The following is a 14036-nucleotide window of genomic DNA, read 5'->3' as shown; positions in this document are numbered from 1 at the left end:
AGGTGCCTTGATAAGGGGAATAAACTGTGTTACCCCCTGAATAAGCTACGCACCAAGAGTGGGAAGCAAGAGGCCCTAGGAAAAGACATTGACGTCGGCCTGGATCTGGCTCCTGATAAAAGTCAAGGCCAGCTTCATTTCAGATCCCATATGCAGGAATCCTGCATATTGACATACCTCCTGGGGTGCCAACCCCTGGATCCATACCAAAAAACCTATGCCTTCCAGATTCTATAGTAAGTGATTCTGGAAGCCGGCTTCCTGGCATTAGTCAAAGTAGACACTACTGAAGGAGATCACCCACAATCTTTTATAGATTGGGATTCAACAGTCAAACCTGTTAAACTCCTTGTCCGTAAAGTAGGATGAAATACCAGACCCTGTGCAAGAAAGTCTGGCTATAATGGCCCTCCTTATGATCTAGATAAATTCAGATCTTCTGGGACCCACTGGGGCCACCAGAATCACCTCCTTCTGTTCCTGCTTAATCCTACGGAGAAGGCGTGGAAGTAGCAGAACTGGAGGAAATGCATAGATCAGTGAGAACTGATCCCCTGGGAAGACTAATGCTTCTGTTCCGCCTGCTAGCAGACCCCTTCTTTGAGAATGTGGATGTAAATAGGTCCATGTCCGGAGTACACCATCTGACATATTGCTAGGAAGATGTCGGAGTGAAGAGATTGTTCTCCCGGAAATAATTGTTGGCGTCTCAAATAGTATGCCTGAAATATTAAAATTGCCGATAGGCAAGGAGTGTTGTGTTCTGCCAAAGCTAGAACATTATTCACCTTCTTTTTTATTTATTTTTTGATGTAAACCACCACCGCGGCTCTGTCAGACTGAATCCTGTCAGGATAGTCCTGTAATCTGACCGCCAAGATTCTGGCCAGATGTACTGCCTGAAACGTCCAACAAAGTTGATAAGCAAGGTCCTCTAACCTGGACCATCTCCCCTGGACAGAATCTTCTTCCAGGGCTGCTCCCCAGCCAAGAAAGCTGTCATCCTCTTTATTCCAGACCAACAGGATGGTGTCTTGAAGCAGTCTTTGAATAAAACTGCGCATAAGGGACAGCCTAGAAGGAGGCCACCATTTCCCTAAAAATCTCCGACAGCCAAAATGAAGGAATTTTCCTTTCCTGATAAGTTGAATTAGTCCTACAATGGAACTGATTCACGACTGGGGTAAGAATACCTTCTTCTGTATGGTATCTATAACCAGCCCCAAGTAACCTCCTTGATGGTTTTAAGGAGAATCTTCCTAGGCTGAGAATCCAACGTAGAGATTTCAGCTATCTATAGCTGAGATGAGACTCTGGCTTTAGACCTGAGACTGAATGATCTATTCAAAGTAGATCTTCTAATAGGCTAGGACCGCTATGCCTTGAGCCTTTAACCTGGCTAAAGGAGGTGTCAGAATCTTTCAGAACACTGGTAGTGCTGTGGCTAAGCCGAATGGCAGTGCCACGATTGATAAAAATTATTTTATATTTCAAACCGCAGAGATTTCTGGCAAGTGGGAAACTTTGGCACATGGAGATATGCATCCTTGCAGGATGGACACAGCCGATCGAATTATGAAAGGATCGGATGTTTAACCACTTCAGCCCCGGACCAATTTTCAGCCTAAGGACCAGAGGTCTTTTTACAATTTCGCACTGCACTGCTTTAACTGGTAATTGCGCGGTCATGCACTGTTGTACCCAAGCGAAATATGTGTCCTTTTCTTCCCACAAATAGAGCTTTCTTTTAATGGTATTTGATTGCCTCTGCGATTTTTTTTTTTTTGCGATATAAATGGAAAAAGACCAAAAATTTTGAGAAAAAAATATATTTTCTACTTTTTGTTATAAGAAAAATTGAATAAACTCAATTTTAGTCATACATTTAGGGCAAAATTTATTCAGCCACATGTCTTTAGTAAAAAAAAATGTCAATAAGCGTATATTTATTGGTTTGCGCAAAAGTTATAGCGTCTACAAACTAGAGTACATTTTCTGGAATTTACACAGCTTTTAATTTATGACTGCCTATCTCATTTCCTGAGGTGCTAATATGGCAGGGCAGTACAAACCCCCCCCAAATGACCCCATTTTGGAAAGTAGATACCCCAAGGAAATTGCTGAGGGGCATGTTGAGCCCATTGAATATTTTTTTTTTGTCCCAAGTGATTGAATAATGACACTAAATGATATATTGCTCACACATACCATAGTTATATGTGGAATTGTACCCCAAAATATATTCTGCTGCTTCTCCTGAGTACGGGGATACCACATATGTGGGACTTTTTGGGAGTCTAGCCGCGTACGGCACCCCAAAAACCAATCACTGCCTTCAGGATTTCTAAGGGTGCAAATTTTTGATTTCACTCCTCACTACCTATCACAGTTTTGAAGGCCATAAAATGCCAAACTAACACAAACCCACCCCCCCCCCCCCCCAATGACCCCATTTTGGAAAGTAGACACCCCAAGGAAATTGCTGAGGGGCATGTTGAGCCCATTAAATATTTTTTTTTGTCCCAAGTGATTGAATAATGACACAAAAAAAAAAGTTTACAAAAAGTTGTCACTAAATGATATATTGCTCACACATGCCATAGTTATATGTGGAATTGCACCCCAAAATATATTCTGCTGCTTCTCCTGAGTACGAGGATACCACATATGTGGGACTTTTTGGGAGTCTATCTGCGTACGGCACCCCGAAAACCAATCACTGCCTTCAGGGTTTCTAAGGGTGCAAACTTTTGATTTCACTCCTCACTACCTATCACAGTTTCAAAGGCCATAAAATGCCAAAATAGCACAAAACACCCCCAAATGACCCCATTTAGGAAAGTAGACACCCCAAGCTATTTACTGAGAGGCATGTTGAGTCCATGAAATATTTTATATTTTGCCACAAGTTGCAGGAATATTACAATTTTTTTTTTTTTGCACAAAGTTGTCACTAAATGATATATTGCTCACACATGCTATGGGCATAAGTCAAATTACACCCCAAAATAAATTCTGCTGCTTCTCCCGAGTACGGGGATACCACATGTGGGGGACTTTTTGGGAGCCTAGACACGTACGGGACCCCGAAAACCAAGAACTGCCTTCCGGATTTAAATATAAAACGCTACCAAAAAAAACTGTTAGCGATCGCAGAGATCAGGCCTGACTCTGCAATCGCTGCAGTTATGTGTTTAGTGTTTTGTAAGTGACAGTGATCGATCGATACTGCACTTGGGTGGGCTGGGCGGAGGGGCAAAACGCAGGTGCTAGCAGGTATCTGGGCTGATCCTGCTAACAATGTGTTTTTTTGGAACCCTAAACTGCTGGGGACGCTAGTATAGATCTGATCAGATCAGATATTGATCTGTTCAGATTCTATACCACTACGGGAGGTTTATGCTTTGCGCGTGGGTGTTAGCGGTACTGGCACTAACCTAGCGCTGCCTGGGGCAACGCAGACCCTGACCCTAAAACCCAGTTGATATCACCCGCCGGGTGATCAGGGGGTTAAACCTTTATTGGGTAATAAATGGTGGAGGCCCTGATGCTATAAAAAGCAAACTAACCAGAGTCACCCGTAACACTTATACGGTGATCACTGGTGAAAGGGTTAACTAGGGGCAATCAGGGGGTTCAAATTTTTATTACGTAGTATATGGGGGTCCCTGGCGCTATATAAAAACCTGACGGGGAACCTAAATAACTAACTGGCTAACCAGCGTCACCAGTGACACTTAAACTGTGATCGCTGGTGAAAGGGTTAACTAGGGGCAATCAGGGGGTTAAAACCATTATTGAGTAGTATATGGAGGTACCTAGCGCTATAAAAACCTGGCGGTGAACCTAAAAAAATAACTAGCTACCTAGCGACACTAGTGACACTAATGCAGCGATCAGAAAAATGATCGCTTAGTGACACTAGCAAAAGGGGATGAAAGGGTTAACTCTAGGGGCAATCAGGGGGTTAAACCTTTATTGGGGGGTGGTAGGGGGCTACCCTGGACCTAACACTAACTGCCCTGACAGTTTTTACTGTCACAACTGATACTGAATGTGATCAGTAAATAAATGATCACTGCAATCAGTGACGCTGTGACTGGGGGGGCGATCGGGGGGGGTTTGTGAGCCTATGTGTGCCTACATGTTAGTGTAGTGTTTGGTGCACTTACTTTCACTGTTCTCCTCGTAGTCCGGTCAAAAAGAGCGCCCCGAGGAGAATGACATCACTTCCTCCCTGCCTGTGTTTACTATACACAGTGGGAGGAAGCATCTCATTCGCCAGGAGCGATCGAGAGGGGGTGGCCAGAAACCAACGGCCATCCCCTCATCCCGGATCGCTCCTGAAGCAAAACGGACCGCCGCATCCAGCGGTAGCCCCCACCCGCTGGAAGGCGAGCACGTACATGTACGTGCTTGTGCCTGTACATGCCATTCTGATGACGTACATTGGCATGCGGCGGTCCTTAAGTGGTTAAGTGCCGATTCAGATCTCTGAGATTTAAAGTGGGTCTTACCTCTCTGCTTGGCTCAGGGACCTTAAAAGGTTTGAGACAAAAACCCCTGTTCCACTAAGCAATCTCCGATATCACCGACTGGGATAACAGCTGATCCATAGACCAGAAAGAGACGCTTCTCCTTTCTCCTCTTTTTTTTTTCTTTTTTCTCTGGAACCTTAGGAGCATTTTTTGAGGAGACGGACACTCTTGCATAAGACTGCCGCATCAGCAGCCCCAAGAACCCCACAGGCAGCACCCAAGCAGGACCCGAACCCTCGGATCGAAAGCCGGCTGGGCCATGCGGGCTCTTGAAACTCTAGATGTAACCTAGAGAAAAAAACAAAAACATTGTTCCTGCCAGACTTTGAGACTCGCAGGACCTTTCCCCTTACTCAAACAAGTGGGGGTGCTCCTTCATGAGCAGGCCTTAGCATTCTGCTTCATGGGCTTTCTGCCCCCAAGATCCTGGTGCTGCCCCTGGGAACTTTCTCCTGAACATGACGATTGAGACCGTCGAGACTGCCTCAAGGGTCTGGTATGGACCTTGGGGGGACCCCCATGCCGTTTTTTCGGCATAGGGGGGTTCCCCTTAAAATCCATACCAGACCTAAGGGCCTGGTATGCTCCTGGAGGGGGAACTCATGCCGTTTTTTTATTTAAAATTTGGCGTGGAGTTCCCTCTCGAGAGCTGAATATTCTGTGAGAGGTGACATTGTCACCTCAATATAGATGGAGATCCGACTTGGAGGCGACTTCCATTGAAATCAATGGGTACCAGTCGCCTAGAAGTAGTACAGGAACATTTTCTGAAGTCGGAGCAACTTCAGTAGTGTGCATTAAGACGGCTCTCATTCACTTACATTGATTTTTACATGTAGCGTGACTTGAGGCGACTAGGGGTGACCTGAAGTCAGATCCTGAGTTGCCCCTGTGTGAACGGGCTCTTAGGATCCTCTAAAGAGGAAAATAAGTATCTTTCAATATTTGGGAAGATCTACCTGATCAGCCTCCTGCACCTCAACAAATGGGCCCAGAGGACTAAATGGGAATCTGCTATGTTTAGACCTACTATGGAGAGACATCATAGCAATAATCTTTTAAAGGTAGGAGAAAAACCTGTTTGTATGAAATATAGGGACAGAAGTGTTCTACCCTTGACGGCTTCATCTGACTGGCCGTATTTTTCTTTTTACCTCTCAGGGGAGGAAGACAGACATTCTTTTGGGAGGGTTTTTAGTTTGTTGTATACCCCTTAACCCCTTAGAACCCTTAGAGGGGTTCCTGGTCCCTTTGTCACTCATAGCTTACAGTACAAAGCAGAGGCAGTACCAGCAAAAGAATGTTACACTTGCTAGGCTATAGTACAGTACAATAACTGCTATTAATCCTAGCTATGCAGTACAATGTTGTCAACAAAAGGGAGATCCCTGTGTCACCAAACCTGACCAGCAACCACTGGTTTTACTGTATAGCTTAAAATACTTCCTCCGCGTGTGGCCGGCATCTGATGCCACGCCCCCGCGCAAAAACGCCCCCCCCCTTCCCACTAGGGAAGTGTATGAGTGCTGGCAACATGGCGGACGGGGGGGGGGGGGGGTTGTAAAATGGCCGCAAACTGCCCCAAAAACAAAACCTTTTTTGTTTATTTTTTTAAGAAAAAAAAAAGAGGCAGCGGGCTGGCATCCAAAGGAACAAAGAACGCCACTTTGGGGCCCAGGAGGTGATCAGAACCCCCCTTCATACCTGAGGGCCTGAGCTGGCTTGAACGGAGAGGAGAGTGAAAGCTTCTGCAGTTTCAAGCGTCAGAATGGTGAGTGCTCAATACAGCCTCCAGTGGTGACAGACATGACAACATGAATACATGGAAGGAGAGATTCCTTGCAGAAAATCTCCCCTACCTTTCCGCCGCAGAGCTTTATCAGAGATAAAAAAAACAATATTTGCCCTTCACGGTAGGCTCCGAGACCTTGAAAGGAAACCTTCAGGAACAGGGGTACACTCAGGTAATCTTGCAATCCTGGACCTGCGAGAAGACCCTGCCAGTAAACTTTTATTGGCCTTACTACCAAAAAGTACTGGATCCCAGGGCCCAGCTTAAAAGCATTCGCAAGCAAAACCTCATGTCTTCGGATGACGAGGCCCAGGTACCGTTCATTTAGTCCATTACGGAGACATCAGAACGCATTCAGTCAGGATGGCTGGCTCTCATCAAAGGATTACTGCCCGTGGAGCTCAGTACACACATCCTTACATGTGCCCAACACCTTAGACACTGGTGAAAAAACTGAGGACTCCGAGTAATGGGAGGGGTTATATGGGTGAAGTTCATGCCTTAAGGGGCGTGCCAGTGTCCAGCACCTGATAATCCGATATAACCCACATAGTTATTACTATGGCGCTGTGTCCTTTGATGTAAGAAAAGAAATGCTGTTTCTTATTTTCCTTGCATGTCCCCCTCGGATCTACAGCGACTTTACTTCCAAGTGCACTTGCAGCGCTAAGTTGATTTTCCTTTAGTAAATAACCCCCAATGAGTTTGAGCTGTTGACTTGGACTCCAAATTCTCCAGATCTCAATCCAATCAAGTGTCTTTAAAATGTGATGGAAAAGCAAGTCTGAGCCATGGAAGTCCCACCTCATATCTTATTATTATACAGGATTTAAACAGTGGCAACAGTTTACACAGCGCTTTACTACCATAAGGGCAGGCAGTACAGCTACAATACAATTTAATATAGTAAGAATCAGAGCTTACAATCTAAGAGAACAATCTTAGAGGACTTAAAGGACAAGCACAAACATATTTCAAAGGGGTCTATAACCAGAACACCTTCAACATTTTTGTTAGATAAATATATACGCTGTTTATTTACATTTGTAAACATCTAAAATCACAGAATGAATTTACCTGGATATAGTTTAAGAGTTTGATCACACCAGCAACTGCAATAAATATATGGTAATGGTGTGCACTAAGAGAAAACTAGTGCTAATTCATGAACTCTGGTGCTTGGGCTGCACACATCCCTCTTGCTCCGTTTTCCAGCCCTCAGAGCTTTATGTTTTATAACCTGACCAAGCCAGCTGCTCTCCAGTTCTTAGAAGCTACCTTTCCTTAGATAATTTCACAGCTAAGTACCTCATAAGACTTTTTGATCAAAAAAAAATGTAGGAGCTGTAATTATTACTCTTATGTTAGGTAAACCATTTTTTAGGTAGCTGCAACCCCTTCCAGATTATTTCCACATACTCTGGCCTAATGTGTGATTTGAGTTTCATATGCCTACTCTAGAATATGCACCTTCTGCTCCTCCTGAGAAAATTCAGTGTTCAAAGATAAACCAAGGGATGGAATCCTCCAACCTCAGTTGAAAAAGACATCCCTGCAAGGATCGGAGTCATTTTTATGACAAGAAAAACAAAACAAAGAATAAATAAATCGTGTGTTGCCAAATGTCTAAGCTGGCGTTATACATACTTTCTCCCGTGAGGTCAACAGACAAGATAGCCCGTGGGAACTGGCACGAGGTATTCTTTATTGTCAAGGCGTTATTCAGCGTTATGGTGCTTGAGGTGGACAGAGAAACTGGAGAGGAGCTTCGTTCCAACAAGTCTAGGGAGTTCTCTTCATAAACAGGATAATCTGCCAACATTAACAAACAACGCATTAATACAGGAATAAAAAAATATTATCACCCCAACTTAAAAGAAAAAAAAGTGAAGGCGTTTCAAGAGTTTTAAAATAACAAACATGTTATACTTACCTGCTCTGTGTAATGGTTTTGCACAGAGCAGCCCCAATGCTTCTCTTCTCGGGTCCTCCACCGGCGCTCCCCCACCAAGTGCCGCACTGCAAGACACTTGCTATAGATCATGCCTGCTTGCTCCCAAGCCCTGTGTGTGTCCATAAGGGCTCATGCACACTGCAAAAATAAAAAATGCTTTTACAGGCATTTGAGCTTTTATTTCAGCTTGAAGAAGCTTGTCCTTTTTTGTGCTCTTGTAGACGTTTTTATGTAGCTCCTTCAAGCTTTTTTTTGAGCATTAGTGTTTTTTTCTTAACCACTGAATAAAGAAAACAAAAAGCTTGAACAAATGTTTTCAAGCTTTTTTGAGCATTTTCAAGCTCTGTTAAAGCTCTTTTGAGCTCTTTGGGGCATAAGCTTTGGTGGTGGTGGTGTTGGTGGTGGTGGTGTTGGTGGTGGTGGTGGTGGTGGGGGGTTGTTCTGCCTGCAGAAGCATATGCCTGAAAAAGCCAAAATGTGCATGGACAATTTGGCTTACACGGAAGGGAGTTTCTAGGCAGAAAGTCTGTAGGTGCTGCTTCTTTGAGCTGCAGTGTGCATGAGCCCTAAGATACATAGAGCGGGCCCCCTGCTCCCTCATCACTGGCTCTGATTGACAGCAGCAGGAGCCAATGACTCCCACTGGTGTATCTGAGCCAATGAAGAGCGAGAGAGCCTTGGCTCTCGTACCCATCGCTCGATTGAGATCGCGCTCTGGCATGTATTTTGGGGGGCTGCATGCAGAAGTTTTTTTTTACCTTACTGAATAAAATGCAGCAAGGTATAAAACCTTCTGACTTTACAAACACTTCAGTGATAAATATATATTTAAAACGGCATAATAAATAATAAAAACTTCCAGTGGACACAATCCTCTGTCTACTTTTTGAATAGAACCTGTGAGGAGGGAGCAGGGGCATGGCTTAACAGCATTGTGTGTGCATCTATGGACTGGCTTGGAAGTGCACAAGTGATTCTTAGAACCTGCCATGCTAAAGAGGCACCTACAGGAGGGAGGAGCAGACAACGCTGGGGGGGGGGGGGGACACAGCCATAGAGGAGGTAAGGCAACACTATGTAATATCACTGCACAGAGCAGGTAAGTATAACCTCTCTTCTTAAACCCCTCCTCTCCTCTCCATTCACAGAGAGAAACACAGGGGTGGGCCTCGCAGTCACTGTTATAGCCAATCAAGGCTATCACAGCGATCAGGGGACCTGGAACCCAGAGTTTCGGGTACCAAACGTTAGTACGGGACCCAGGGCTCCCGCTGAGACTCGGTTGTGTGGCCTGCTCCCGGGACAAAGACAGATATGCATATATGTGGCCCCACGTTAAAAAGCCCAGTCCAGTGAGGCCACATACAGTTAGGTCCATATATATTTGGACACAGGCACAATTTTAGTTTTTTTCAGGTATTTACCAAAACATATTAAAGCTAAAGTTATATAATGGATATGGGCTGAAAGTGCACGCTGTCATGTTTAATTTGAGGGCATGTACATCCAAATCAGAGGAAGGGTTTGGAAATTACAGCTCTTAAAAATAAAACCACCCCCCCCCCCCTTTTTTTTTCAAGGGACCAAAAGTAACTGGACATCTGAATCAAAAGCTAAAGTTTCATGGTCAGGTGTGGGCTACTCTTATTATTTCTTCATCAATTAAGCAGGTAAAAGGTCTGGAGTTGATTCTAAGTGTGGTATTTGCATTTGGAATCTATTCCTGTGAACCTACATCATGTGTTCAAAGGAGATGTCAATGCAAGAAAAACAGCCCATTGTAAGGCTTTGAAAACAAAATACAAACAAAACAAATCCACCAGAGAGATGGCAGCAACATTAGGACTGGCCAAATAGTTTGGTAAATTCTGAGGAAAGCAGAACACACTGATGAGCTCAGCAACATAAAAAGGCCTGGACGTCCACGGAAAAACATCTAAAAAAGCCAGACCAGTCCTGTAAAAGCATTGACGAGAAGAAAAAAAAGTGTGGAGAAGGCTTGGCATAGCTCATGCTCCAAAGCACACATCATATGTAACACATTGTGGAGCTTGCAGTGTGATGGCAAGGGCATGCATGGATTCCAGTGGCACTGGGTCATTGGTGTTTATTGATGATGTGACAGAAGAAAGAAGCAGCCGGATGAATTCTGCAGTATTTAGAGATATACTGTTCCAGATTCAGCCAAATTCAGCAAAGTTGATTGGACGGTGCTTGACAGTACAGATGGACAATGATCCAAAACACACTGCAAAAGAAACCCAGGAGCTTTTGAAGTGAAAGTAGTGGAATATTCTGCAATGGCCGAGTCAATCACCTGATCTAAACCCAACTGAGCATTTATTTCACTTGTTGAAGGCAAAACAAAAGGCAGAAAGACCTACAAACAAAGTACAACTGAAGACAGCTGCAGTTAGAGCCTGTGAAAGCATCCGAAAAGAGGAAACCCTATTTTTGGTAATGCCCATGGGTTCCAGACTTCTGGCAGTCATTGTCATAAAGGATTCTCAACAAAACATTAAAAATTAACATTTTATTTATGATTATATTCATTTGTCCAATAGAGCTGCACGATTCTGGCTAAAATGAGAATCACAATTTTTTCTGCTTAGAAGATAGATCACGATTCTCACACAATTCTCGTGGCGTAACATTATCTTTCACATTAAAACAAAACAAAAAGGGCTAACTTTACTGTTTTTTTTTGTATTCATTGAAGTGTAATTTTTCCCCAAAAATTGCGTTGAAAGACTGCTGGGCAAATACAGTGTGACAAAAATTATTGCAGCAATTGACATTTTATTCCCCAGGGTCTCTACTAAAATATATTTAATGTTTGGTAATTTTCTAGCAAAAAAATACTGATTTTAACTTAAGAAACAAGTGTTAGAAAAAGATTTCGACTTTAAGTGGTTAAACTTCCTGCATTTATAGTTGTTTAAAAAGTTGGCAGACTGCCTGGATTGTTTTCTTTACACAAAGAAGTTTCCCTTTGATCTAACAAGGAAGAGTTATGCAGGCCATACTCCAATTTGGAACAAATTTTCTTTTCAAAATCAGAAAGTTCTTTTTTTTTGTGATCCGATGACGCCACCATTGATTTTCTAAATTTGGCCGACCAAGCCTTCAATTTCACCTCATGTTGCTACAGAAAAGAATTTTCGTGGCCGGGAATCTTCTTTTCTCTCCGTAAATTTTCTTTTCTTGCACATGCGCATTTTTTTTCTTATTACATTTTTCGCACGATTCTCCCGTCATTGATTAGAAAATCGTTTGTTTTTCAAAAAATTTCCAACATGTCCAATTCCTCAAATTTGATTGCCGCACGAAAATCGGCTGTTGCTGCAGCTCCACTAATGGTACGAAATTCGTACAAAAATTCTTAGATACAATTTAAGAAAGAAAATTATTTCGAAATTCGAACCGTGTATGGCCGGTGTCCTATCACATTGTGTCCCCCATCGGATAGTGTCCGCTGTGTACTGCACATGCGCAGTACACAGGACACACAGATTCCGAAAATAGCCGAAGATGAACGGCCCCTGTGCTGCGAGTCGTCCAGGTTCTAGCCCCACCATCCAAGTGGACATAGAGTTGGAATAAAAAGAGCCGAGCGCAGCAAGGCCGTACCCGAAGCGCGGCGAGCGAAGCGAGCCCACGAAGGGCCCTCTTATATATGCAGCCCTATGACCACTTGGATGGTGGGGCTAGCACCTCCACTCACGGCGCAGGTGCCGTTCATTTTCTGAGATTTTCTCAATCTCCTTCTGCTCCGTACTGTGCAAGCGCTGCGCAGTACGGGGTGGACACTATCCGATGGACGGATGCTATATGCCAGAACACCGGCATTAGTTAAAATGTTTCATTTTAAAAACTTGGCAGACTGTTTTCTTTTGACAGCTGAGTGAGCAGATAAGTCTCTCCACTTGTTATATGAAAGAATTGTCAAACTCTGCAATAGAGAGTCAGAGGGGTGGAATCGAGATCACAATTTTTTTTAATGATTAATTGTGCAGCTCTATTGTACAATTAGATTTGAAAATGGGGGACTGTGTATAAAAATGGTTGCGGTTCCTAAAATTTGTACTTGATATTTATGTTCAACCCCTTGCATTAAAGCTGAAAGTCTGCATTTCAAATCCATTTGGATTGTTTCGATTGAATTTTATTCTAGTGGCATACAGAGCCAAAAGTATGAAAATTGTGCCTGTGTCCAAGCACATATGGACCTAATGGTATTTGTGTACGGTCAGCTTGGAGGGGTTAAGTATACTTGCCTATCTTTTTTGCCCACGATGCCTAGGAAAGGTTAACATCTTTCCAGTGAGATCTCTGGGAATACCAAATAGCCAAAATGTCCAGAGAAGATGCTCCTGCACTGTGCTGGAGTGTCTACTTACAAGGTTTTGGCTACTTGGCATTCTATGCAGGAAGGATATTGACGTCACACCCTGTAGTATGGAAAAGTACATACATGTAGTTTTTTTTTTTTCGAAGGCCTCATGTACATTGCTGCTGCTAAATGGACGTTTAGGAGCAGTTGGGCATTTTTTTCAGCTGCTCCTGAACTCTCCTCTATGTTATCTTATCAGAAGATGTACACATGGTCGTTTATATTCATTTCTAGGTAGTTGAGTTTAGAAGCCTTTTTTGGAACGCAAAAAAAAAATGTGTGTTCAGGGCAGATGTTCAGAGGCATTTGAAAAAGCAAATGCCTATAACAGCCTGTAAACGCTGCTAAACACGGTAACTCAGCGTTTAGTTTACAGACGTTTTTCATATTAACAAACGCTTCTAGAAGCAAACGTGGCTAAATTCGACATGTAAACGCAGATAAATGGACGTTTTTAGACGCCGGTTTCTAATTGTCAAGTTAAATCGTTCAGGAGAGGTTAAACAATGTCCTGTGTACATGAAGCCTTACCATTTTTTTTTCTTTTTCCCAAACTCAGCTATTATTAATGGGGAGGGGCTGTGATATATTAAGTGGGCCCTACAGTTTTACTATGTAGTTGGCTATAAAAAAGAGCATACCATGTCTGCTTTTCTTTTTCTTCTTTTTCTTCTTCTTTTGCTTTGATTTAGAGTGCTCCTTGTCTTTCTTTTCTTTCCTCTCCTTATCTTTATCTTTCTTCTTACCTGTGAAGGCGTTGGAAGTAATCAGAAATCAATTTCAACCCAAAACCAAATAGTCTCATATCTGTTATTGATATGTAACACATATAAGCTTTCTACGAAAACATTAAAAATAGGGGTTACCAGATGATGACAACTTGTCTTCAGTCTTCCCTTTCTTTTCTGACTTTGTAACTCCATCTTGTAAATAAAAAAAGAAAAAAAGGGTTATGTCTAAAATGTAAAATCCACTTGTACAGAAGTAACTGCATTATCCATTGATTAAACATTTTTTTTTCCCCAAAGGGGGTTATGCTTGGTGTTTTTTTTTCACATTGTGATTATTTGGTTTTGTGTATTTGTGTTTACTTATGTTTTTCTTTCCTTCCTTTGTAGTTTACTTTATTGAATTATGAGTCTCAGAATACTTCGTTCTAATGAAGCTGGTGTCCCCTTGAAATGCGTAGACCGACTTAAATCTACCCAAGAGTTTGGGACGTCGGCGGTGGGCGTCTCATATCGTTCTGACAGTAAGGAAGGCATTGATCCTGTGTTCCTGCAAAGCATGGGACACAGATCTATGCCTTCCCCTAGTACAAGCACCTCCCCCCACTACAGTAAAACATCAGCTAGGCAC

General features: G+C 43.0%; 1 protein-coding gene across 3 annotated transcripts in view; it reads right to left on the bottom strand.

Moving 5' to 3' along the window:
- The window catches only part of PHF20L1 (PHD finger protein 20 like 1), a 225665-nt gene that overhangs the window by 26212 nt on the left and 185417 nt on the right, over positions 1-14036 (bottom strand). For all 3 annotated transcript variants that reach the window (XR_013277714.1, XM_077493366.1, XM_077493365.1), the window contains exons 13-15: positions 13544-13600; positions 13319-13423; positions 7978-8142 (exon numbers count right to left, since the gene is read on the bottom strand). Coding sequence is in view for 2 of the 3 variants with exons in the window: in XM_077493366.1 (XP_077349492.1) it covers positions 7978-8142; positions 13319-13423; positions 13544-13600 (327 nt within the window). In the remaining variant the exon portion in view is untranslated. The remainder of the gene's footprint in view (positions 1-7977; positions 8143-13318; positions 13424-13543; positions 13601-14036) is intronic.

Source organism: Lithobates pipiens, unplaced genomic scaffold (assembly GCF_037356315.1).
Source record: "Lithobates pipiens isolate NorthernLeopardFrog02 unplaced genomic scaffold, aLitPip1_a1.2 Scaffold_19, whole genome shotgun sequence".
Lineage (NCBI taxonomy): Eukaryota > Metazoa > Chordata > Amphibia > Anura > Ranidae > Lithobates > Lithobates pipiens.
The sequence above is the reverse complement of the archived record's forward strand: the minus strand, read 5'-3'. Positions and strand labels throughout refer to the sequence as shown.